At 39.0% G+C, this 24,765-nt stretch overlaps 1 protein-coding gene across 1 annotated transcript in view; it reads left to right on the top strand.

The window, feature by feature from the left end:
• The window catches only part of LOC308632483 (broad substrate specificity ATP-binding cassette transporter ABCG2-like), a gene marked incomplete at both ends in the record, with an annotated part of 42,028 nt that extends 33,462 nt beyond the window's left edge, over positions 1-8,566 (top strand). The window contains 2 exons of the mRNA XM_081264577.1: positions 3,586-3,737; positions 8,454-8,566. Of these exons, the coding sequence (XP_081120703.1) occupies positions 3,586-3,737; positions 8,454-8,566 (265 nt within the window). The remainder of the gene's footprint in view (positions 1-3,585; positions 3,738-8,453) is intronic.
• Between the last annotated feature and the right edge of the window lie 16,199 nt (positions 8,567-24,765).

The raw sequence follows: 24,765 nt of genomic DNA, 5'->3' as shown, positions 1-24,765 counted from the left end.
CTTCCTGCTTCTAGTCCAGCTCCCTATTACCTGCTGGCTACAGTTGTGTTTTTTGAGTGAAGACTTAATCATCCCTTTTTGGGGGGATCTCTTTAGTTATTTTCTTCATCCAACATCTAATATCTCACTATCAAACACATACACACACATAAGTCCTGCTTTGTAAAAAAAAAAAAAAAAGAGCTTCTTTTAGTTTCCAAAATAAGCATTTTTTTTTTAAATTTCATGCTTTGTTTATTTTTTTCTCCAAGAATGAGCTGTCTTATATTCTTAGATCACTCCTGTTGAGACTTTTGATGTTCTACTAGTATTATCTTCATAATGGGATGTAAGTCTCCTATTTTGCTTAAATGGAACCCTCATCTAATTCTATTTCCCATTGTACTGAAATTATTGGCCTACTGGCCTGATTATCTTTGAGGTAAAGCATCTTTCCACACACAGTTAACATATACTAGGTGCTTCTCAAGTATGCATATTCAAGCTGTCTTCTCATAATTTTTTTTATTGTTGGTCGTTCAAAACATTACATAGTTCTTAATATATCATATTTCACAGTTTGATTCAAGTGGGTTATGAACTCCCATTTTTACCCCATATACAGATTGCTGTAGCACATCAGTTACACTTCCATTGATTTACATATTGCCATTCTAGTGTCTGATGTATTCTGCTGTCTATCCTATTCTCTACTATCCCCCCTCCCCTCCCCTCCCTTTTTCTCTCTCTACCTCCTCTACTGTAAATCATTTCTTCCACTTGTATTATTCTTCTCTTACCCCTCCTTTCCTCTTATATGTAATTTTGTAAAACCCTGAGGATCACCTTCCATTTCCATGTGATTTCCCTTCTCACTCCCTTTCCCTCCCACCTCTCATCCCTGTTTAATGTTAATCTTCATCTCAAGCTCTTCGTCCCTACCCTGTCCTTGGTTACTCCCCTTATATCAAAGCAGTCATTTGGCATTTGTTTTTTAAGGATTGGCTAGCTTCACTTAGCATAATCTGCTCTAATGCCATCATTTCCCTCCAAATTCTATGATTTTGTCATTTTTTAATGCAGAGTAATACTCCATTGTGTATAAATGCCACATTTTTTTATCCATTCATCTATTGAAGGGCATCTAGGTTGGTTCCACAATCTTGCTATCGTGAATTGTGCTGCTATGAACATCGATGTAGCAGTGTCCCTGTAGCATGCTCTTATTAGGTCTTTAGGGAATAGACCGAGAAGTGGAATAGCTGGGTCAAATGGTGGTTCCAGTCCCAGCTTTCCAAGAAATCTCCATACTGCTTTCCAAATTGGCTGAATGCTAAGCAGGAAGTGTGAATCAGGTGGTATAGAGATACCAGACTTCAAACTATACTACAGAGCAATAGTAACAAAAACAGCATGGTACTGGTACCAAAACAGGCGGGTGGACCAATGGTACAGAATAGAGGACACAGTAACCAATCCACAAAACTAAAACTATCTTATATTTGATAAAGGGGCTAAAAGCATGCAATGGAGGAAGGATAGCATCTTCAACAAATGGTGCTGGGAAAACTGGAAATCCTTTGCATCAAAATGAAACTGAATCCCTTTCTCTCGCCATGCACAAAAGTTAACTCAAAATGGATCAAGGAGCTTGATATTAAATCAGAGACATGGTGTCTGATAGAAGAAAAAGTTGGTTATGATCTACATACAGTGGGGTAGGGCTCCAAATTCCTCAATAGGACACCCATAGCGCAAGAGTTAACAACTAGAATCAACAAATGGGACTTACTCAAACTAAAAAGTTTTTTTCTCAGCAAAAGAAACAATAAGAGAGGTAAACAGGGAGCCTACATTCTGGGAACAAATCTTTACTCCACACACTTCAGATAGAGCCCTAATATCCAGAGTATACAAAGAACTCAAAAAATTAGATAATAAGATAACAAATAACCCAATCAACAAATGGGCCAAGGACCTGAACAGACACTTCTCAGAGGAGGACATACAATCAATCAATAAGTACATGAAAAAATGCTCACCATCGCTAGCAGTCAGAGAAATGCAAATCAAAACCATCCTAAGATGCCATCTCACTCCAGTAAGATTGGCAGCCATATGAAGTCCAACAACAACAAGTGCTGGAGAGGATGCTGGGAAAGGGTACACTTGTTCATTGTTGGTGGGACTGCAAATTGGTGCAGCCAATTTGGAAAGCAGTATGGAGATTTCTTGGAAAGCTGGGAATGGAACCACCATTCTCATAATTTTTTTTAGTACTAAAGTTTGAACCTTGGGGTGCTCTACCACTGAACTATATATCTCCAGTTCTTTTAATTTTTTGTTTTCTTTTTTTTTTAAAGACAGGATCTCACTCAATTTCCCAGGTTTGCCTCAAATTTGCAATCCTCCTTCCTTACCCTCCCTGAATACCTAGGTTTAAAAGCATGCACCTTTATGCCCGGTCCCTAAAGTATTTCAAATATAGTTTTTCAACAGTGATTTTGTCATTGTGTCTTCTACCCATAAGCTATAACTCCTTTTTAAAGGAAGTTTAGCACTGCTTATACTGTAGAATTAAACCAGAAATCAAACTCAAAGTTTTCCCTAGTATTTGATGACCCTTTGATCATCTGCTTGAACGTTAAGCCTGAAATGTAAAAAGAAGAAAATAATTATATCAGAACTGCCTTATAACAATATTGTGAACATGAAAACATGGCTGTTTCTAAAGCATTTAGCAAACACATAGTAATGTTAATTGTTTTATCAGGTTAGAAGAATGAAAATTAAACCTAAAAGATATAATTGATCAAGGAGAATTTACCATATGACACCTTTAATAATATTTACTCTATAACTCGTTTTCAAACTCAAGTGTACTTACAGATTACCTGGGATGCTTCTGAAAAATATGGACTCCTGCCAGGTGCAGTGGCCCATGCCTGCAATCCCAGCAGCTCGGTGGCTGAAGCAGGAGGATAACAATTCAACACCAGCCTCAGCAACTTAGCAAGGCCCAAAACAACTTAATAAGACCCTGTCTCTAAATACAAAATAAAAGAGGGCTAAGTGGTTAAGCACCCCTGGATTCAATCCCAGGTACAAAAAAAAAATAAAAAATAAAAATTAATCCCTGTACCCACCCTAGATCTTAATTCAAAATCTGGGAAGACTATCCAGGAATCTTTATAGTAGATTCCAGACTGTTGATTCACAATCCTTTAAGAAGTCCAGTTTTTTTTTTTTTGAGAGAGAGAGAGAGAGAGAGAGAGAGAGAGAATTTTAATATTTATTTTTTTGTTTTTCGGTGGACAGAACATCTTTATTTTTTTGTGGTGCTGAGGTTCGAACCCAGCACCCTGCACATGCCAGGTGAGCTACCACTTGAGCCACATCCCCAGCCCATGTCCTAGTGTTTTTAATAAAAATATTGAATTTCATTTCCCCAGTAATCATGTAGATAATATAAAATGAGATGAGAACTCCATAAGAGAAAATCAAGTGGAACTGGGAACAAATGGTCTAATAGCAAGAATAAAATATTTTACCAAGAAGTTCAGGATTCATATATTTAATGATTCATTGTTTTCCCTTTTAACTTAGGATTTCTCAGCAGGGACGGACGGTTATCTTCTCTATTCATAGACCTCACTATTTCATCTTCAAGCTGTTTGACAGCCTCACCATCTTGGCTTCAGGAAAATTAATGTACCATGGTCCTGCACAGAAGGCTTTGGAATACTTCTCATCAGCAGGTGTAGTAGACTTTTTGCATGTGCTTGATCCTTCATTCATCCTATGTTGGGAGAGAGCAGAGAAGTCCACAGGAGTGCTGTTTGATAATATAGAGGTACCTGGGATTCCACCTCCCTAAAACATCTTTGGTTACTTTGGTGCCAGAATTTTTCTTCATTTTGGGCAGTGCTTGTTTGTTTTTTAGGTCTCTTTCTTTTTCCTCTCCTATCTGAGTATGCATGTGTGTGTGCATCTGAGTATTTTTACTGGACCTGTCTGTTATGATTCTCAGTTATCATTGATGGGTAGTCAGATTTCCATTGTTGTGACAAAACACCTGAGAAAAACAACTTATAAAAGGATAATTTATTTTGGCTCACATCTTCAGAGACTTCTGTCCATGGTCAGCTGGCTCCATTGCTTTGGAACTCAGCTGAGACAAGGAAGAATCTCATGAGGAAGAATATGGTAGAGGAAAGTTGCTCAGTTCATGGCTGCTAGGAAGCAGAAAGGGAGAGAGAAAGAGGGAGAGAGAGAAAGGGAGAGGGAGAGGGAGAGGAAGAGGGAGAGAGAAAGGGAGAGGGAGAGGGAGAGGAAGAGGGAGAGAGAAAGGGAGAGGGAGAAGGAGAGGGAGAGGGAGAGGGAGAGGGAGAAGGAAGAGGAGGAGGGAGGAGGAAAAGGAAGAGGGGGAGGAGGAGGGGGGATAATGATGACTAGAGAGGAGGGGAGAGGTGGGGAGGGGAGGGGAAGGGAATGGAATTTCAAATCCTCCCATGGCATGTTCCAGTGACCTATTTCCTCCAACTGGGTCCCACCTCCCAGTAGGAATAATTGGAATTATTAATACATCAAATGGATTAATCCACATGAAGTTAGAACTTTTATATCCAATTGTTTATTTTTTTTTTAATTTTTTTTTAATTTTTATTTTTTAGTTCTCGGCGGACACAACATCTTTGTTGGTATGTGGTGCTGAGGATCGAACCCGGGCCGCACGCATGCCAGGCAAGCGCGCTACCGCTTGAGCCACATCCCCAGCCCCTCCAATTGTTTCTTAAAAGCCCCACCTCTGGACATTTTTCCACTGAGGACCAAGCCTTGTACACAGGAATCTTTGTGGGACACTTCATATGCCAACCATAAATTTCTACCCTGGTTCCAAGAAACTCATGCCTATCTCATAATGCAAAATGCATTCAATCCCAAGAATCCCTATAGCCTTAACAGTTCTACCAGGTCTCAAAAGTCTAATTTCAATATCTCCTCTAAGATTCAAGACAAAACCTTAGCTGTACACTCTTATATATATAAAAAAAAGTTCTATGCTTCCAACATATAATGACAGAGTAAACCTTCCCATTCTAAAAGGGAGAAATAGGCACATAGAATAAAGGGATTGGACCAAAGCAGTGAAAACATTAAATTCTGTAGGTCCACGTTTAGCTTCTGAGACAATGGTAGCAAGATCTGGGCTCTTAGGGCTGGGGAAGCCCCTCCACCTCTGTCCTTACTGGTTGTAACCCCTGTGGCTCCTTCTTCTGGTTCTGCTCCTAGTCTGCAGCTTTCCTTGGGAGACATTCTACATTCAAGGGATCTCTTAATTCCTGGAATTCCACTGCATCATTTGCTTCACTCTCAAAGTTTCACACTTTGTCTTCTCAGGGTTCACCTTCAGGGATTCCAACTCTGAAACACATTATCTGGCTCTCAGGCCTTCATTTGAACTCTCTGTTGAAGTCTGAGAGACTTCTCTAACTCTAGCATCCTGCATTCCTGCAAAACCAGCATCATGTGGATGATAGCAAACTGTACAGCCAGCCACAGCTCTCTTCTGGACCTCTTGAACCATGGTTGCAGCAGTTCTGAATGCATGCGCAGCTAAGCAGGGTGTTTTAGTTAGCTTTTTCACCACTGCAACTAAAAGACCTAATCAGCACAATTGTAGAGGAGGAAAAGTTTATTTTGGACTCACAGTTTCAGAGGTCTCAATGGATAGACAGCAGGCTCCTTTCCTCCGGGCTCAAGATGAGGCAGAACATCAGAAGAGTGTGGCAGAGGGAACCAGTTCACATGATGATCAGTAAGCGGATACAGGTCTTCACATGCCAGATAGAAAAGCCACGCCTCCAGTTCCCACCTCTTCCAGCAACTCCCTACCACTTCACTTACTCTCAGTTAATCCCTATCAGGGGATTAATCACTGATTGAGTTAACACTCTTACAACCCAACATTTCTCCTCTGAATCTTGTTGCATTATCTCACATGTGAGCCTTTGGGGGATACCTCACATCCAAACCATAACACAGGGTGAAAGGAATCCTAGGGAAAGAACTTCTTAGGCACCCCTAAGAAGGACTCTTCTTAAAGTCTTTCAAGGACTCTTCTTAAAGTCTTTCAACATGTTTTTATTTTTACATCCTTGAGCCTGTTATGCAGGTTGGTCAATTCCTGAATGCCCTCAAGGCATCTCTCCTATTGTCTCTATGAGAAATACTTGTTTTGCTTTTAGTCATGCTAAATTCTGGCCAAACTACAAAATTTTCAAAATCTTTCTGCTCTGATATTTAGTCCTGATTTTTTATTATAAAGATGGTCAAACAGATCAAAATGTTGTGCTGCACTGAAATTTCCTCCACCAGATTAATTAATCCATCACATTTAAATTCAACTTCATACAAAGCCTAAGGACATGGAAAAGTGTACATATGTTCTTTTCCAGGATGTATTACTAATGGCCTCCAGTCTGGTTCCCCAAAGAGTCCTCACTTCCATCTGAAACTCATGAATATAATCTTTACTGTCTGCATTCCTATGGTCATTCTAGTCTTCTGACCTCCCACCAGAATTGTTCAATAAGCTCTGTTTAAAATACCTTAAGGCTACTATAGCTGTCATCACCAAACCTTTCCAGATTTCTCCTGCAAATCACTTCCAAAGGCTTCTTAACCACATGGGTAGGCACAGTCACAGCAATGACTCCTCTTCTTGGTACATATTTTCTGATAATCGACTTTTCATCACTGTGATAAATACATGAGGAAATCAACTTTGATGAGGAAAGATTTATTTTGACTAATGATTCCAGAGGTTTCAGTTCACCTTCAGTTGGTTCCATTACTTTGGGACTGTGATAAGGCAGAACCTCATGGCAGAAGGACATGGCACAGGAAAGCTGCTTAGCTCAAGACATCCAGGAAGTAGAATGAGAGAGGGGGGGCAAGGGAAACATAAAACCTTTAAGGAGATGTCCCACTCACCAACTTCCTCCATCTAGGTCCCATCTCCCAGTAATTTATTCATATTTTTAATTAATCACATGTATTAATTCACTAAGGAGATTATAGTCCTCATGAGCCAATCATTTTCTAAAAGTCCCACCTCCCAACATTGCTACATTGGGGACCAAGTTCTAAACATATGAATCTGGGGAAGGAGATACTTCAAATCCAAACCATTACAGTGCTCTTTTCCTGAAAGTTCATTATTTAACTGGTTGTACTGTCATCTAGTTATTTTGTCATTTCAATATTTTTGGAAAGTACCAGTATTACTTTCTTCTTGATCATAGAATCAATTGTGGTTTTTCTATGTTGACTTGGCAGTGATCTTGCTCTGCCTTGATAAGGGCTCATGAAGATGCTACACCACTTTCTAGGAACATTATATTTGATTTTTATGAATTGAATGGGTGTGAATAATAGTCAATAGAATGTGTGGTTCTAAATTCATTTTTAATAAACCAATGTTTCTGAGCTGCCTGGTTCTATTTCATATTGAAGTATGTGTTTTTTAAAAATGGCTCCAAAAATCTACTTAAAGACATTTGGAGATGATCATACGTGTTTCTCCATGACTCCAAATGCAGTACTGAATACTCACTAGCTAATTTTTTATTTGTTTATTTTAATCTCTGTCATTTAAATATAACCTGGGCTTAGGTTGTGGCTCAGTGGTAGAGTGTGTTAGGCACGGAGTTCAATTCTCAGCATCATAAGTAAATGAATAAATAAAATAAAAGTCCATCAACAACTAACAAACTATTTGAAAAATAAAATAAAATAAATCTAACCAAGCATGTATGAGTCTGGAGAGTCCAGTGGAGATGAATTTGAAAGTCAGACTTCAGGCTCTCTTCAGATGATTGTGCCAAAAGAAGCTGAGGTGGCAGTTCAGGTATAACCTGCTGGTCATGTTCTCAAGAATGCTGCTCCATATTTGGAATATGGCAGCATGTGAGGTTATCATTTGCACCTCCAAATTCAGTAGGCAGAGAAGCAGTCATTGCTGCATGCACAGAGAAGTTTCAGCAGTCCCTACGTGAACTCAGAAACATACTGTACCCAGGCCTTTAATACTTTTTTTCTGGACCTAGTTTTAGTACTTTTTTTCTGGACCTAGTTTTAGTACTGGGAAGTACTAAAGTTTAGTACTGGGAAGTACTAAGTTTACTGGGAAGTACTAAGCTTAGTATTGGGAAGCACCAGAGCATATTGATAGCTGTTCGAGTTTCATGATTTATGATACCCACACATGTATTGCTGGCAGATAGAATATTGTTGAAAGTCTGCATGAATGAATAGGATGAAAGAAAGTACAAATTTGTGAGGTGAGAAGAGAGCAAGAAGAGGAGGGAGAAATATTAAGATTCTGTCTTCCCTCCATCACCATCTGGAAATGAGACCTGTTTACATTCCAAGACCATCACGCTGAGTTCTTGGGGTATCTCCTTTTACAGGTTATTCCTGTGAGCCCCACAATGACCCTGCTGACTTCTTCCTGGACGTCATTTATGGAATTACCTCTGCTGTGGTATTAAACAGAGAGGAAGAAGACAATGAAGGTATATGAATCTTTTAGATTCACAGATATTTGCCTAATTGGTTTGACCAAAGCTTAGCAATGTAGTGGCTCATTAAAACTTAGCTTTGTGAATTCACGTTTATGCCATGTTCTGATGCCAGCCAATAGATAGACTTTATTGTCAATGAGTGTTGTGTTTTATATTCAATTTATGAATGAGCAATTATATGATGCTGTTATTGTAAGAGGAAAATTCACTAAAAATAAATTTGCTTATTATTTATTGTACTTTTATAATAAAAATTTGGTACTTTATGTATTTTCTCCTAGTAGAAAATAAGGACAAGATTTTATACTAAGAAATATAACTCTTTTTGGTAAGAAGTCTATTTCAAGAACTGAGATCCAAATTGTTAGGGTTAGGGTTAGGGTTAGGGTTAGGGTTAGGGTCAAGTGAGTTTTTTCTATCCATATGATTATGGCAGAATCTGGCCAATTAGCTGTGTTTACTAATGTTTACATCAATGACAACACTCATGATAGCTTTAGAATAAAATTGTTGTCTCATAAATGAGTCAGAGAAAATTGGGTTAAGTCAGTTCTTGTCTGCTAATAATATTTCCCTTCTTTATCTATTTTTCTTCTAAAGTCAGCCACAATGAAGAACTTCCTAAGAGAAAAAAAAAACAGTTACAAAAACATTAGCTGAGTTTTATGCTAACTCATCCCTGTACAAAGACACAAAAGCTGAATTAGAAGAACTCTCAGGTGGTCTTAAGAAGAGGAGACCAGCCTTCATGGAAACCACCTATGTCACCTCCTTCTGTCACCAACTCAGATGGATTTCCTGGTGTTCATTCAAAAACTTGCTGCCTAATTACAGGACCTCTATAGAGAGGGTAATCTGAAAGATTCTTTTCATTTTGCTGTGAGATTCTTATGTGGGAGCAATTGGGTCTGATATAGTCTACTTAAGAATTATGAGTATTTTTTTTCTTTTTCTTATTTCTAATGTAAGAATTTTCACTTGAAACTTCTTAAAGAATAAAATAGTTGCCTAATATGTTGGTACATGGCTGTATTCCCAGCTACTCAGGAGGCTGAGGTAGGAGGATCAAAAGTTAGAGACAAACCTGGGCAATGTAGCAAGACCCTATGCAAAACAAAAAGTGCTGGGGATGTGGCTCAGTATGAGCATATTTGCCTTGCATATGTGAGATCCTGGTTGCAATCCTGATTATGGGAAATGGGCAGGTGGAAAATATGCATGTTTCCTGGCAGAAGAGTTGAGAGCTCAGTTGAAGTCATCCCTCTTAGCTGCATGGTCTTTAATTTGTTCCCAGATCAACTTTGCCAGGTGCCTGCATTGCTTTGCTACTATGTTGTAGGACATTCATGGGTCCCGCTCCTGAACTGGGCCCTGAACTGGGAATACTTGGTAGACACTGAGAGGAATCTTGGCCATTCCAATAATCTGCTCTGTTATTCCCTCAATACAACAAAAACAGGTTAGTGTTCAACTTAATTTAGAAAGTAGTGTAATAGTGTGCACTGTATTCTGATTCTCTCAGAGACTTTGGCCAAGCCATGTAAATTGTTTATCTCAGTGGTGAAATCTGATTATAAAGCTGTATATTTTATCATAAATGGTGTACATTTTTCACTTCTAATTGAAACTATTTCCTTTATCTTTTTCATTTTCCTTTTTTAAAAAGATCATTACCACAATCATAGGTGGACTGGTTACAAGTTCTATTCTCCTTCACCTAAAAAATGATTGCACTGAAATCCAGATTAAGTAAGTAAATTTGAATCAATGCTGTTATTTTTTTCAAGCTTGGAAAAATCCATTTCATATTTTTTTGAGTATAAGTATTGAGTAAACATTATATTCATTGTGGGTAGGATGTGTTCATGCATTGAAAAATGAGTGGAAAATTAATTTTATTTTTCATATATATTTGTATCTATTTATTGTTGAACTGGATACATCATAAATTTTACCCTTTTAATCCTTTTTGAATGTACAGTTACTGTTCAGTGCATCAAGCACCTGCTCATTGTGCAACTATAGCCAATATCCAACCCCAGAATGATTTTTTTTTTTACTTCCCACACAGAATTTCTATACCCTACACTGGGAGAGACCTCATGGGGTCATTCTTCCTCTCTCTTTTAACCAGAATAGTAATTTTTCTTCTTCCTTTCTTTCTTTTTTTATGGAAAAAAAACTATGGTTCTTTTGTTTCTGTTCTGTCCTGGCAGGACCTGGACACTCTGTCTGCTAATTGGCTTTCAGTGTTTACCCAACGTGTCAGCAAAGGAGACCTTTGCACTTGAGAAGAAGCTCTTTATGTGAATAGATCTCTATTTTAGGAAGGAGCTTGATGTCTGTTGACTAAATTGGTGATATCCATAATTGGACCAAGGATCTTATTGGGAGAATATCAGTATTTTTCTTTTCTTTCATATGTTGATTTGTTTAAAGGATGAATACAAATCATATATACCTATTATATACAGTATGAGCTTTCAAAGTATGTGCAGAGATAACCAGTATTAACTAAAAAAAATGAACAGGGTAGAAAGTCAAGTGTATGGGGCCTCTTGCCAAAGGAAGAGTGAGTTTTGGGGTGAGGTGTAGTCAGCAAATTCCAGTGCTGCAGAGAAAGCAAGTAATAGAGGGGCTGAAATTATCTTTTTGTTTCTAGAAAATAACAAATCAAGATGACTCTAGCAAGAACATTTTGAGGAGCTAGGTAGAATTGTAGTGGTGGGTTAATCAGCAAATTAGCAGTAGTAGTAAAGCTGACAAAGAATTGAAGGTGTGCAGCCTTCAGTGGATTTAAGAATGGAAGGAATCAAAGGAAAAGAAGAAAAGGTTCAGTTTTTCTCTTGAGATTTTCAAATATAAAGGAGATTTGCCCATGCTTACATATGCACCAAGGATAGCAATCATCGGAGAGGGAAGGAATGAAGATACTGGTGGAACAGTTTGAAAATACAGGAAATCCATGTGAAGAAGAGGAAAGATGAAGATTTAGTATCTGAAAGGGTGTATTGTTGATAGACATGATCATTGAAGGAAAAAGTCTTTTTTCTTCTTTTTTTATTATGAGAGTAGCAAAAGTAAAAGGAGAGGGCTGGGATTGTAGCTCAGTGCTAGAGCACTCTCCTAGCACATGCCAGGCCCTGGGTTCCATCCTCAGCACCACATAAAAATGAATAAATAAAATAAAGGTAATGTGTCCAACTACAACTAAAAAAATTAAAATTAAAAATAAATAAAGTAAAAGGAGTTTAGGAAACTGCACCTGCTTGTAGGGCCTTGAAGAATAATAAAGCCACCTTTGTCACAATCATAAGTGGGAAGAAGAAAAGCCTCTGTTATCACTTAGATTAGCCCAACATTTTGCTCTTCAAGCAGAGCACAGCTCAGAGGAGAAATATAGCCTCTGAGGAAAGTGAGGAGATGCAGACTCTGTCCCTGGAGGGGTGATGTGGGCCAGAGTGGGCAGCACAGGAGGAGTGCTGTCATGAGAGGATCCTGGCAAGAGCTTTGGTGGGCTGATGCTCCAGGGAGGCTGCACCTGAAGTGGAGAATGACGTGGGGGTGGGGGTCAGCCTACAAACCTTGGACATCTACAGTGTCAGACCTGGTGGCAGCAGGAGTCTGCACAGCAGAGTCTCCTCTGGGCTGTGCCTTCCTGGACTAATCTGGGATGTATGGTATGTGTTTTTGTTCTGCAGACAAGAGTACATCAGTGGATACTACAGAGTGTCTTCTTACTTCTTTGGAAAACTGTTATCTGATTTTCTACCCAGGAGTTTGTTAACAATTATTCTATTTACTGGTACAGTATACTTCATGTTAGGTAAGTAACAAGATAAAGAGGATGTGTCCGTAGTCTTACAAATGAAAGGAAACTAATTTCGCTTTGTAAACATATTTATGGTTTCCAAAACAAAAGATCAAGTCATAAGCCAGGAGAGCAAGTATTCATTCCTCACTTTCTAAAATGGTAGTTCAGTTGTCAATACTGTTCTACACAAATTCTTTTATTTTTATTTGTTACTTGTGTGTGTGTGCAGTTCTGAGGATTGAACCTGGAGCCACTCACATGCTATACAAGTGGTCTACCATTGAGTTACATCTCCAGCCCTATTTTACACTTCTATTTTGAGATAGGGTTTTGCTAATTTGCTCAGGCTTTCCTTAAGCTTGGATTCCTCCTTTCTCGGTCAACCCAATTCCTGGGATAACAGGTGTATGGCACCGTACTGGACTCAACTGAACTTTCAAAGCTATAAATACATTTTATGTCAGTAAAATGCTGTGATTCATACAAAAACATGGAAAGAATCCCTTCATATTTGAGATTATGCTGGAGATAATGGGATATTTATTGCTTTTCAATTTTTCTCTGAGTCTCTGTACATATACCTCTACATAAAGATAAAATATAAATGGAAAAACTATAAATAGGTATTAGAGATACAAAGAGAGAGCTAAAAAATCAACATACACACATACACATATGCGCACACGTATGCATGCGTACACACACACACACACACACATACACATATTTATTCTCCTTCTCCTTTTCCCTATTTAAAGAAAGATGATGACTTTTGGATTCAGGGCTTTAACAAGAATACTTGTTTAATGGCTATAGACACATTCATTCGTGCATTATGCTCAGACTTCTTCCCAGGCTCATGCTGTAAGAATGTAAATGTATTTCTTTCTCTCTCTCATGCACTCACATGCACACATACACACATCACAGAAATATCTATTTTTGACAATACACTGCAGAGTAAGAACCACTGAGAAAGTGTAAACCTTCCAGTTTAGAAATAAAAGTTGTTTCATAAAAAATTAATTATGTAATCTAACCCCTCCCCCACAGTCCTGATTGGTGTTCCTGCAGCAATTGCAACATTGTAAGACTGATGGTGAGCATTAACTCATTAGAGTTCATAAGGTGGTCGAAGAAACTTCATTTGGCTCCAATCTGAATCAGAGTAATAGGATTTGTCTAGGGGGATTCAGCGTATGGATTCTTTATCTTTCCTTCCCATATATTAAAACCATTGTTATAGAATTGTGATCCCAGGTTTTTTTTTTTTTTTTCTGACAAATGCATTATAGCAGACAGTGAGTAATGTAGAGATGTCTGGGTACATGGATGTGCTGTTGATGAGTTTCCTTTAATAGGAGAAGGCAGTATAATTTGGCTAGATATGTTGCCTGTGTCCACCTCACCAATTCTGAATTGTTCAAAATTACACATAGGGCAACATCAGTGTTATATGGGAAAATGCTTTGGTAGAAAGTGTAATAAATCTGTGTGGTAACGTTATACAGTGGTGAACACGATGCAATTAATGTCCCTGGGTATTTCGGTCTTGGATGACAACTTTTCATCTTATTTTTCAGAGTATTATACTGTCATTTGTGCACAGGTGTATATACACACAAACACACACACACACACACACACACACACACACACACACATACACACACAAAAGTGTCAAATACATGGGAACCTAGGCAGGTTGACTGACCCTTTCTTTTCTTTCAAAGGATTGAAACCAGGGGTGAAGGCTTTCTTCATAACGATGCTTACCATTTTGATGGTGGCTTATTCAACTTGTTCCCTGATCCTTGCTATTGGAGTTCACAGTATTTTTTTCACAGCAGCAATTCTGGGATTATATTTTCTATTGATGATGGTGAGTGTGAACTGTGATTGTCTGAGAGGGAATTTTTCCCCTTGTTCCTTCCCACTCTTTCACCTGTCCTTTAAAACCTGCTTTGAGGATTCTGTGCATAGACCTAAGATGCCTTCAGGAGGCCATGGACTAAGATCCTGTTTATATTAGAGAATGTACCACTTTCCTCCTGGCACTTATAAAAACACTGGAAATCCCAAACTCATAGTACAAGGTCACCCTATTAATGGGTTCCTGATGCTTTTTATATCAATATTTTTCTGCTTACTTTTGCTTTTAATGATTCCTTAGTTTTAATCTTTAATGCCTTTAATTTTGCACTCACAATGATGAATCAGCAGAAACTAGTTACCAACCTTTGCCACACAATGACATCAAATAGGAGTGGTTCTCCTATTAATACACACATCCTTTCTTCTATAGTAGGAGGAGTTGTCTTTCAAAGATACATAATTAGCATAAGCTCTTGCCAAAGTTTAATTCTTTCATGTATAAATTTGGCAAAAATCAATGTATATCACTGAGAAAGCAATGTCTTGTTTATAGTTTCTACACTGTCATACAACAAATAAAAGATACGATTAATTATTATGTAAGGTTTTCTACTTAGAAATTTAAAAATCAGTCCCAGGACCACATTTTACTCGGAGATGCTGACTTATATACTAAGCAGTTGGTTAGGTCCAGTTTTAAAACATGCAGACAAAACCACAACATTGTCATTGTTCTGAATATCCCAGGGTACCTCACGCCAGTTAGGACAAGCATTATGTGCACCTCTCAGCTGTCTCTTGTGTGTCTCCAGCAGTCCTTCCTGGCATCTTCATTGCCACACTGCTTTCTGGTAGCTTTAAATGGAGGGATTGACTATGTTTCCTGCTGTATTTCACCACACTATGTTGTTTATCAGGTCTAGGGTTTGGGTTTTCTAAGGCCTCCTTTCTGAGCTCCAGGTGATTCCTAATGTAATGGATATATAGTGTCGACCCTTGTGAATAACAAATTACCTGTTGTATGAAAGTAGAAAAGGGCATGTGATGCTTAGGATTGTTCTTAGACTGTCAGGTTCCTTACTGGGTACATATGATTTAGTATAATTTGAATAGTCAGTAAAATCAGTTCTTCATGTCCATGGGATCCGCATTCAAAGATCCAAACAACTGCAGATCAATACTATGCAAAGCAAAGATTTTGTCTACAATGAGTATATGTGCTTATTTCTTTGTCATTTTGCTCTATTTATATGAACTATTTGCATAGTATTTATGTTGTATTAGGCATCAAGAAATATTAAAATGATTTTAAAAACACATTATATTTTTATTTATGCATAAAGAATGTATGTGGGTTACATGAAAATATTATGCCATTTTAAAAATAAGGGACTTGAGCATCTGCAGATTTTTGGTATCTGTGGACTAGATATCCTGGAACCAATACCGTTGGGCTACCAAAGGATAACTGTACTTCTTGGTATTCTTTTATGTGCAGTTACAGAAAAATTAGAGGACTTAGTCTTGATAATTACAAATCTTCCAAATAAGTGGAAAATATAATATAGATAATTTTGTCCTGAATCTCCCAAATAAATAAATGTATAATACAGACTATAGGTATGCTAAGAACCACAGCCAAGTAATATGATGCATGGCATTTTTGGTTGAAAGGTGATGCCAGCTAGCCATTGAGATGATATGATTATGTTAAGATTTGCATTCATATGGATATTGGACTCCTGCTGTTCACCTTGGCCTGCTACTGGACTCCTGGAGAGTTCCCATTGGTTGGGGAAGTGCAGTAGGAGGGAATTCCAGGGGAGGAACTTCCTCTGGGGTTCTGAGAACTCCGCGGGAGTGGGTCGGCAAGCTTCCTGGGCGGTATGGGGGGCATTGGCTGCAGTTTTAAAAAAATAAAGTTTGTTCCTGCTTGAGTGGCTCATGATTTTGTGCGCAGCCAGACTGTGGCATAGGTATATTGTCCTTACTTTAATATATAAACTATCTTAGCTGTGTGGAGGTATAGATATGCAAGGGATGAAGGATGAAGCTTACTGTCTAGAATAAGTTGAAGAAATTTTAAGAAAGAGTTGGTCCTAGCAGAAGTGTATAGAAAATTCTTGAGTTCTTGGAGAGACTTATCTAGAATTTCTCGTAAAATCACTGGACTTGGTCCGATTCATGGTTTTTGCTTTTTTTTTTTTTTTTTTTTTGTAGATTTTGATAAATTTTTCACTGGATTTTGGAAACTTTTCCCCTTGGCTGTCATGGATTCAGTACTTAAGTATCCCTCACTATGGTTATATGGTAAGTTGTCCTCATCTGTCATAGGAAATGTATTCTCAAGCTGGATGCAACAAAAACAATGCCTATCCATATTGCTTTGACCATGAGCAGTGAAGGAGTCCTATCCAGGAGTTACCTTTCATGACTGAGAATCTCCTATTAGCCTCAGTTAGTACAAACGCCAGGAGTCACATGGGATTTTCCCCAATCACCTCATTGTTTGAGGAAGATGAAGGTTGTAGAGAAATTAGGGAAAGTAGAAGAAGCAAAAATAAGACCATAATACACTCTTAACTGTATTGGCTTCAGCAAGCCAATCAACTCCAAAGTGACTGTCCATCCATGTATAACCAAATTTCTAACTCACATAATTACTACTAGTTTTGAGGAAAAAATAATTATCATAAATCAACATTACCTTTGATCACCACTGTATTATTTTAGTTGTAGTGTTTATGGGACTATAAAATTGGGAAGAGATGAAGGAATGACTTCTTGGCCAATGGGAAGAAACATCCCAAGCTTAGGCCTCTTGATTTCCAGGGAAAATAAGGCATTTTGTGGGAAATAGACTGTGAATATGAGACTTTAGCATGTTGTAAATACAAAATTAAGATTAGAATTCACATCATTGGGATAATTTCTGGGAAACTTTTGGAATCCAGGTCTGTTTCACTTCTGTTCCCCCTTGTTGTAGGCTTTGCAGTATAATGAATTTTGGGGACAAAACTTCTGTCCAAGACTCAATACAACAAAAAGCAGTGGCTGTTCCACCTATGTGATGTAAGTTTGTGTTCAATGTCACAAAGGGTTTGATTACTCCTATGATGTGATTAAGAAAGGCCCCCAGGTTTAAAGCTGATTTGAGTCCTTTCAAGGCTAACAAAACTTCCTGATTCTAAGTTGTATCACTTGAAATATAAGTCTTTGTACAGTAATATATATGAACACAATACAATTCCTGTATTGAACATAAAATTGTGTTTAAGTTTAATGTGGAGACATATTTGTTTTGAGACTTTTGAGAAATTGTTTTGATGTTTTAGTTGTGGGATTCAGTTCTTATTTTTTCAGAACTACTGATTTTGAAATTAATTGCTTTGACAGTTTAGTGAAGGATAATAGTCTCTGATGACTTGGAGTCTGTGCTACCAGTGAGCCCATCCCTTGGAGATTAGTAATAGCTCAAAGAGCAGCAGTAGCATAAAAGTGGTTAGCGTTGCTTTGTTGAGATCCCGGCCCTTCTCTTTGTTCACACTTATGGGAAATCAAAGCCTGCATAGTTGTGTGTGTGTTTGTGTGTGTATATGTCTATACATTGACTCAGTATACTCCTTATCAAAGGCTATATCCTCTAGAGAAAGAAATACATATTTCAGTTTGTTGACAAGAAAATTTATTTTTGCATAATGTCATTAAAACTGAAGTGCAAATTTCAATCAATTTAGAACATCTCATTTTTAATTTTTAATACTACTTTTGTTTTCTATGATTGCTGTTTTCTTTGACTTTAACAGATAAATTACCAAGGGAAAAGAGAATCTGGCATGTTCAATCTCTCCTAGATTTTTCAAATATATAGAATTTAGTCTTTGTAAAAACACAAACCCTATTGTTAATGATTGATAAAGCCTCTACTAAGAGGAGTTTTCCTTACCCACTCTTTTTGTTTTGAGCTGGGCATAGTCTTTGTGACAAAAAGTTAGTGCCAGGTTATTAGTTAGGATAAAATGGATGGGAAACATTAGACCACATAAGGAGAAGCTACCACAGGCTTCATGCTCACAGAAGCCTCCTTCACATAAGAGAAAATAAGAAGCTCCTCTAATAGCACAGAGAGGTCAAGGATATTTTTGAAATGGCTGAATTCCAAGAGATGCACAAGAATGGCAGCAGGCAATAATTATGACTGCACAAAGTGTTTTTTATTAAGAGCCACTTTTCTACCATGTGGCAGGAATGCTCCATCTTGCTCTGTTCCAGGTACTACCTAAGTCTGATTCCTGGGTATCTTTCTGTAGTGGAGTATCTGTGATGATTATTACCATCATGGTACAAGAGCTGACAGATCCTGACTGCCTAGAAGCATTTTTTTCCTCTATCTGTAGTTGTAGAATTCTTGCCTGTGTTTTTTGGATAACTATTCTGTGGGTGAGCCAAACCAGAAGGAACTTCTGATGCTCTCAGTAGGGTCTATAGGTGTCATCAATTAAAGCTGAGCTTTTACCCACTAGGAGTGGTGAAAAGTTCCTTCATCAATACTTCCTTTGAGAAGAGTAGCATTATAAATTTGAAATGGAATGAATCTGAGGAGACTAGAACTTGGTTCATTGTGTGACTGTAAACTTGGCCAACTTCATTAATCCTTATTAATGAATCCTCCTCTTTGAAATATGTGTAATACCTATACCCCCTTGGGTTATTTTAGGAATTCCTTAACTTACTAGGTGCAAGGTGCTTAGCACAATATTTAGAAAAATTTTAAGCACTCCATGATAAGTATTATATATGAAGTGATGATTTCATACGATTTGGTTACTTATTGGCTTCTAAGAAAGAAATAGTGAATATATTGAGTAAACCTTGACAGATGCTACAAATGTAATCAGAAATTTTGTGTTGAATTTTAGATGTACTGGTGAAGAATACTTGACACTCCAAGGCATTGATCCATCTCTGTGGAGCTTGTGGAAGAATCACCTGGCTTTGGCTTGTATAACTACTGTCCTTCTTGAAATTACCTACCGAAAATTGTTACTTCTTAAAAAAAAGATTCTTAAAATCCCCTTTAATTTACCATGAATTACCCTAATATTAAAAAGGAACACTGTAATTTATTTCACCAATGCAGATATTTTTGCCTTTGCTCAGTAGCCTGCATACTGTTGTTCAGAAAAAAATATATTTTTTAATAGAAAATATTCACAAAAATCACAACAAACTGAATTACACATGAAAGAACCCAAGCCAAAACAACTGACCTGTTATATTAGCTCATCTCATCAAACAGTAAAGAAGTCCAGTCTAATTTATTGATCTGAAAAGTAGAATTAAATTACTGAAACGCTTAGAAAGTTAATAATATCTCTAGTATGAGTTTTCTCACCTTCAAAATGCATGGGAGGTTAGTAGACCTCTAGTTTTAATAGATGATGAGTCCATGATCTGCCATTCTACAATAAATAACATATATATATATATATATATATATATATATATATGCTGTATTAAAATATTAAATCTAAAATGTGTTGTAATAACCTGTGTTATTTCTAGGGGACAAAAATCTATGATGATATAAAAACACATCTTGATGAGGTTATTGATGATGTTGGAAGTTAGTGATACTTCTCTAGTGAAATTGTAAAACCTCAGGAGTCTCAGCTGGGGGCTTTGGGTCATAGTTAGAATAGAGACCAATGGTTCGGGGATGTAACTCCTGTGCCATTTCTGAGACACTCTACTCAGAAGTCACTTTACTTCCCTGGTTGAGTCAGTGGTATATGCATCAGATTCTCCTGAGAGCTCTTGTTAAGACACAGATGCCTGACCCTGCTTGTCACACCACAGCAACACATGCAGAGCCAACTCCCTGAAAAACACCAGGGCTGGATTTGGTCATTTACAAGGTCCTTCCAGCTCAGAAAACTTTGGAATTGTGATTCAATGACTGTTATATCTGGGCCTACACAGGATTCCCCTATATACCTCATTGATTTCCACATACCATCTTCATTCTACCAATAATGTCATATTCTTTTTACTATGTGAACATCAAGGCCAATGAATTTTTTGGGTGTTGACTACAATTCCAGCTTTTTATGTAACTATGTTTTACTAAGTACAGACCTCCTTATTATACAGAGAAATGCATATCTATACCTTGTGCTCAAAATATAACTTCCAGAAGAAAGAGAACAGTCAAAATTACTAACATATACATTTTAATAAGAATTTAATAGCATCTACAAATAAATTATTATGTTTATCACCCTTTTGCATTATTATTGACTTTTTGTATAGTGTTTCATTGTGATAAGAAACATATAACATAAAATTTATCATCTCTATATTTTAATTATGGTGCATTTTTAAATTATGAATTTATTTTTCTATGAAGTAGAAAGAAAAATGTTAGTTTAAATATTTAAGAATATGACTATAATCTTTATAAAATGTTTTTTTGTTCTTGGATGTCAGAATTAATCTATAATGGATAGGACCAATTAATTTGGTTTAAACTAAAAGGAACCATGGAAATAAATGTATTTCTGTTTCTATTTATACTCCAATTACTTTTTCAGACAGTCAACAAAGATTATAAAAAGCCTGTGGCTATGGAAGGCTACTTGGTAAGTTGGGGAGGGAGGAAAAAAGGGGAGAAAAAGTGAGTAGTTTGGAGAGGGATGTTAAAGAAGAATATATTCTTCTTCTCCTGCCTTTGAAGTCATCCTATATTGTGGTGAGCCGTTTCTGTGGACTGTGGTCGCCATTACAAGATGGCGCTGGCTCCACTGTGGTCTGTAACAAACAACTCCTTATTTGGGAGAGTTGGCGCATGGTTTTTTAACACCCTATGAGAAAGCTCCACGTGGCAGCTTCGCATTGGGGCTTGAGATGCTTTATTAAGGCTGGGAGAGGCATCCGAGGAGAGAAGAAGAAATATCAAGGACCTGAATAAACGGCTGAAAGAAGATTCCTGTTGTTGCGTCTTCCTTGCGGGCAAGGGGGTCGCGACAAGTGGTGCCGAAACCCGGGAACCAGAACTTTCAGTCGTCAGGGGTGGTGCACCGGATAGTCCCAGGTAAGTGGGACCCGCGACCAAAGCGGGGATAGTCCCAGTAAGTGGGATCCGCGACCAAAGCGGGGTCAGCTCCTCTACAAAGAAAGAGAGAGCCTCATATTTTATTGCAGCTGCAATGTGTACTTTCACTTTTGTTTTCTGTGTTTCTTTTGTCGTCTGTGTCTTTTGTTTTCTGTGTTTCTTTTGTTGTTGTGTCATGGGTGCCGCATCTTCAAGTCCGCTTCTCCTGGCCCTAGATGGCCTGTTACGTTCCAAGGGCCTGGAAGTGAAGCATCGTACTTTACAGAGATTTTTACAGAAGATAGATATTGCTGCACCGTGGTTTGCATTTTCGGGCAGCCTTACCATACCTAGTTGGGATAAATTAGGCAAAGATCTTGACTCTGCTTCTGAGCAGGGCATATTAGAGGGCGGGGTGATACCACTTTGGAGAATAGTCCGTAGTTGCCTCACAGAGGACAGATGTCATGACGCACTTACTAAAGGACAGGAAGTTCTAGAACAATTACATGAGGAGAAATCAGAGACGGCAGGAAGTGAGGTATCTCGGGAGGATGGAAGTGTGCGGAGCGTGAAACAGGGGAAGAGGCGATTGTATCCAGATCTCAGTGCGCTGCGCACACCTCCATGTGAAAGTGGGTCAGAGGAAGAGGAGAATGAGGAGGAGGAGCTTGGGAGGCTGTCTCGCCAGCTAGGGAGTTTAGCTGTAGGAGAAGGGAGCAAAGATAAGCAGGGGCTCAAGAAATGTGATCCTCCGGATCCACCGCCGTATGGTGGGGGTGTTTCGGGGAGAGCTTTCCATGCTCAAACATGGAAGGCTGTTCACGCTGAGATGGGTCTTGCTTATCCAGTTTTTCAGGATGATAATAGGGGAAGATTCCATGAGCCTTTAGATTTTAAAATTGTGAAGACCCTGGCGGAGTCTGTGCGCACTTATGGGGTGGATGCCGCCTTCACACTAACTCAGGTGGAGAGTCTGTCTAGATACTGTATGACTCCCTCTGATTGGGCTAGCCTTATTCGGGCTTGTGTTTCCCCAGGTAAATATTTGGACTGGAGAACATTTGTGTTAGAGGGCGCAATAGAACAGGCCGCCCAAAACCATGCGGTGGGACATCCTCATTGGGATAAGGACATGCTTTTGGGGCAAGGTAGATTTGCTAATCAACAGACAGGATTCCCTCTTGAGGTATATGATCAAATTAATAACATTTGCATTCGGGCATGGAAGTCACTTCCAAACAGAGGAGAGGTATCTGGTAATTTGACCAAGATTATACAAGGCCCTACAGAACCCTTTTCAGACTTTGTAGCAAGGATGGTGGATGCCGCTGGAAAGATTTTTGGGGATCCTGATAGAGCCATGCCCCTTGTTAAGCAATTGGTCTTTGAGCAATGCACCAAGGAATGTAAAGCAGCAATCGCTCCTTATAAGAACAAAGGCATAGAAGCATGGATGAAGGTGTGTAGAGAGATTGGAGGACCTTTAACTAATGCAGGTCTTGCAGCTGCTGTCCTTCGGATTGCAAAAGGGGGCGGTCCTGCCGCCGGAACGTGCTTCCATTGTGGTCAACCCGGTCATGTCAGACGTGAATGTCCCAAAAAAGACAATTTTACTGGACCTCCTCACGGTGGCCCTTCCAATGGCTTTCGTCTACCGGGGTTGTGTCCAAGATGCAAAAAGGGGAAGCATTGGGCAAAAGAGTGTAGATCAGTGAGGGACATTCATGGACAACCTATTTCAGCTGGGCCAAAAAATGGCCGACGGGGCCCTCGACCCCAGGGCCCACAAATATATGGGGCAGTGGAGAATGTTACACCCGAACCCGAGACATGGCCATCTCTACGCCATCCCATGAAACGCGGAGAGCCACTACAGGTGCCGCGGGATTGGACCTCTGTTCCACCTCCAGACTCGTATTAACACCTAAGATGGGAGTCCAATTGGTGGAAACTGAGTTCAAAGGGCCTTTACCACCTGGCACTGTAGGTTTGCTAATTGGACGTGCATCCTCTATTTTACAAGGTCTTCGTGTTTTCCCCGGAGTCATAAGTCCTGATACTGTAGGGATAGTAAAGGTTATGGTGGAAGCTCCAGGGGGCATTGTGTCCATCTCCCCAGGGGATCGGATTGCTCAATTACTAATTTTGCCTAGTTTACATAATCACTTCCCTGCTGACTCAAGGTCACGGACAGGAAATGAGATTGGTGCCACCGGAGGGAATTGTGCTTGTTTGTCACTAGATATGAGCAATCGCCCTACTTTGGAATTAAGCATAGAAGGTAAATCTATTGTGGGATTACTTGATACAGGATTATTGGCTGCTAAATTAGAGCAGACAATTCATGAGGCCTATAAAGACCTAGTGAAGTTGTTAGCTCAATATGGACTGCATATTGCACCTGAAAAGGTTCAAACAGGGGATTCTATTAAGTATTTGGGAGCAACAATTGGGTATGGCAAATTACGACCACAAAAAATCACCATACGAACTCAGGATCTCCAAACTCTAAATGATTATCAAAAACTGCTGGGAGATATTAATTGGATACGAGGATATTTACATATTTCTAATGTTATGCTACAGCCTTTGTATGCTACTCTTAGGGGTGATCCAGATCTTACTTCCCCTCGTAGCCTCACTAAAGAGGCTAGAGCGGCCCTTATGACAGTAGAAGAAGCTATACAACATGCTACTTTATGCAGGCTCCAAAGTGATAAACCTTTCCAATTATGTGTGCTTGCCACTATGCGGCAGCCTACTGTTGAGCGTGCTCATCGCACCTTAAAGGAAACTTTACAAAAACAAAAGGGGGGAATAGGAGCTGAATATACTCCTAAAGAACGCCTGTCCTTAGCTCTCTTTACCATTAATTTTTTGAATTTGGATATTCACGGTCGCTCTGCGGCCGATAGACATGTGTCCCCTCAGCCCTCTGTGATTGGCTATGTTAAGTGGAAAGATGTTCTTACGGGCCAATGGAACGGCCCCGACCCCGTGCTGACATGGGCACGAGGATCTGTATGTGTTTTTCCCCAGGATCGCACGGAACCATTGTGGGTCCCTGAACGCCTGACAAGAAGAGTCTTGACGCCAGCTACTCAGCAACAAGAAATACCACAGCAATCCCGTGATGAGGATCTTCATTCTGCTGAGCGCTCTGGCTCTGGTGCTGGTGCCGATGACATGGACGACACCAATGCAGTGGTGGGCAGCGGCACGGGCTTGGCCAATGCCGATGCCGGTTCATGATTTAATGATTCCAGGAATGCCTCCCGTATCATTGGCGAATACTTGGCCAGAAATTGGTCCAGATAAAGCTATGATCATACAAGCTCTTGCAGCTTTAGAAAATGGCATCTCACCTCAAGTCTGGCTTGTGCAGATTAAACAGTAAATCTTTGACATGGTCG

Source organism: Spermophilus citellus (genome assembly GCF_964194105.1).
Source record: "Spermophilus citellus genome assembly, chromosome: 13".
NCBI classification, from domain to species: Eukaryota; Metazoa; Chordata; class Mammalia; order Rodentia; family Sciuridae; genus Spermophilus; species Spermophilus citellus.
Note: the sequence above shows the minus strand (reverse complement) of the source record. Positions and strands in the feature narration are given on the sequence as shown.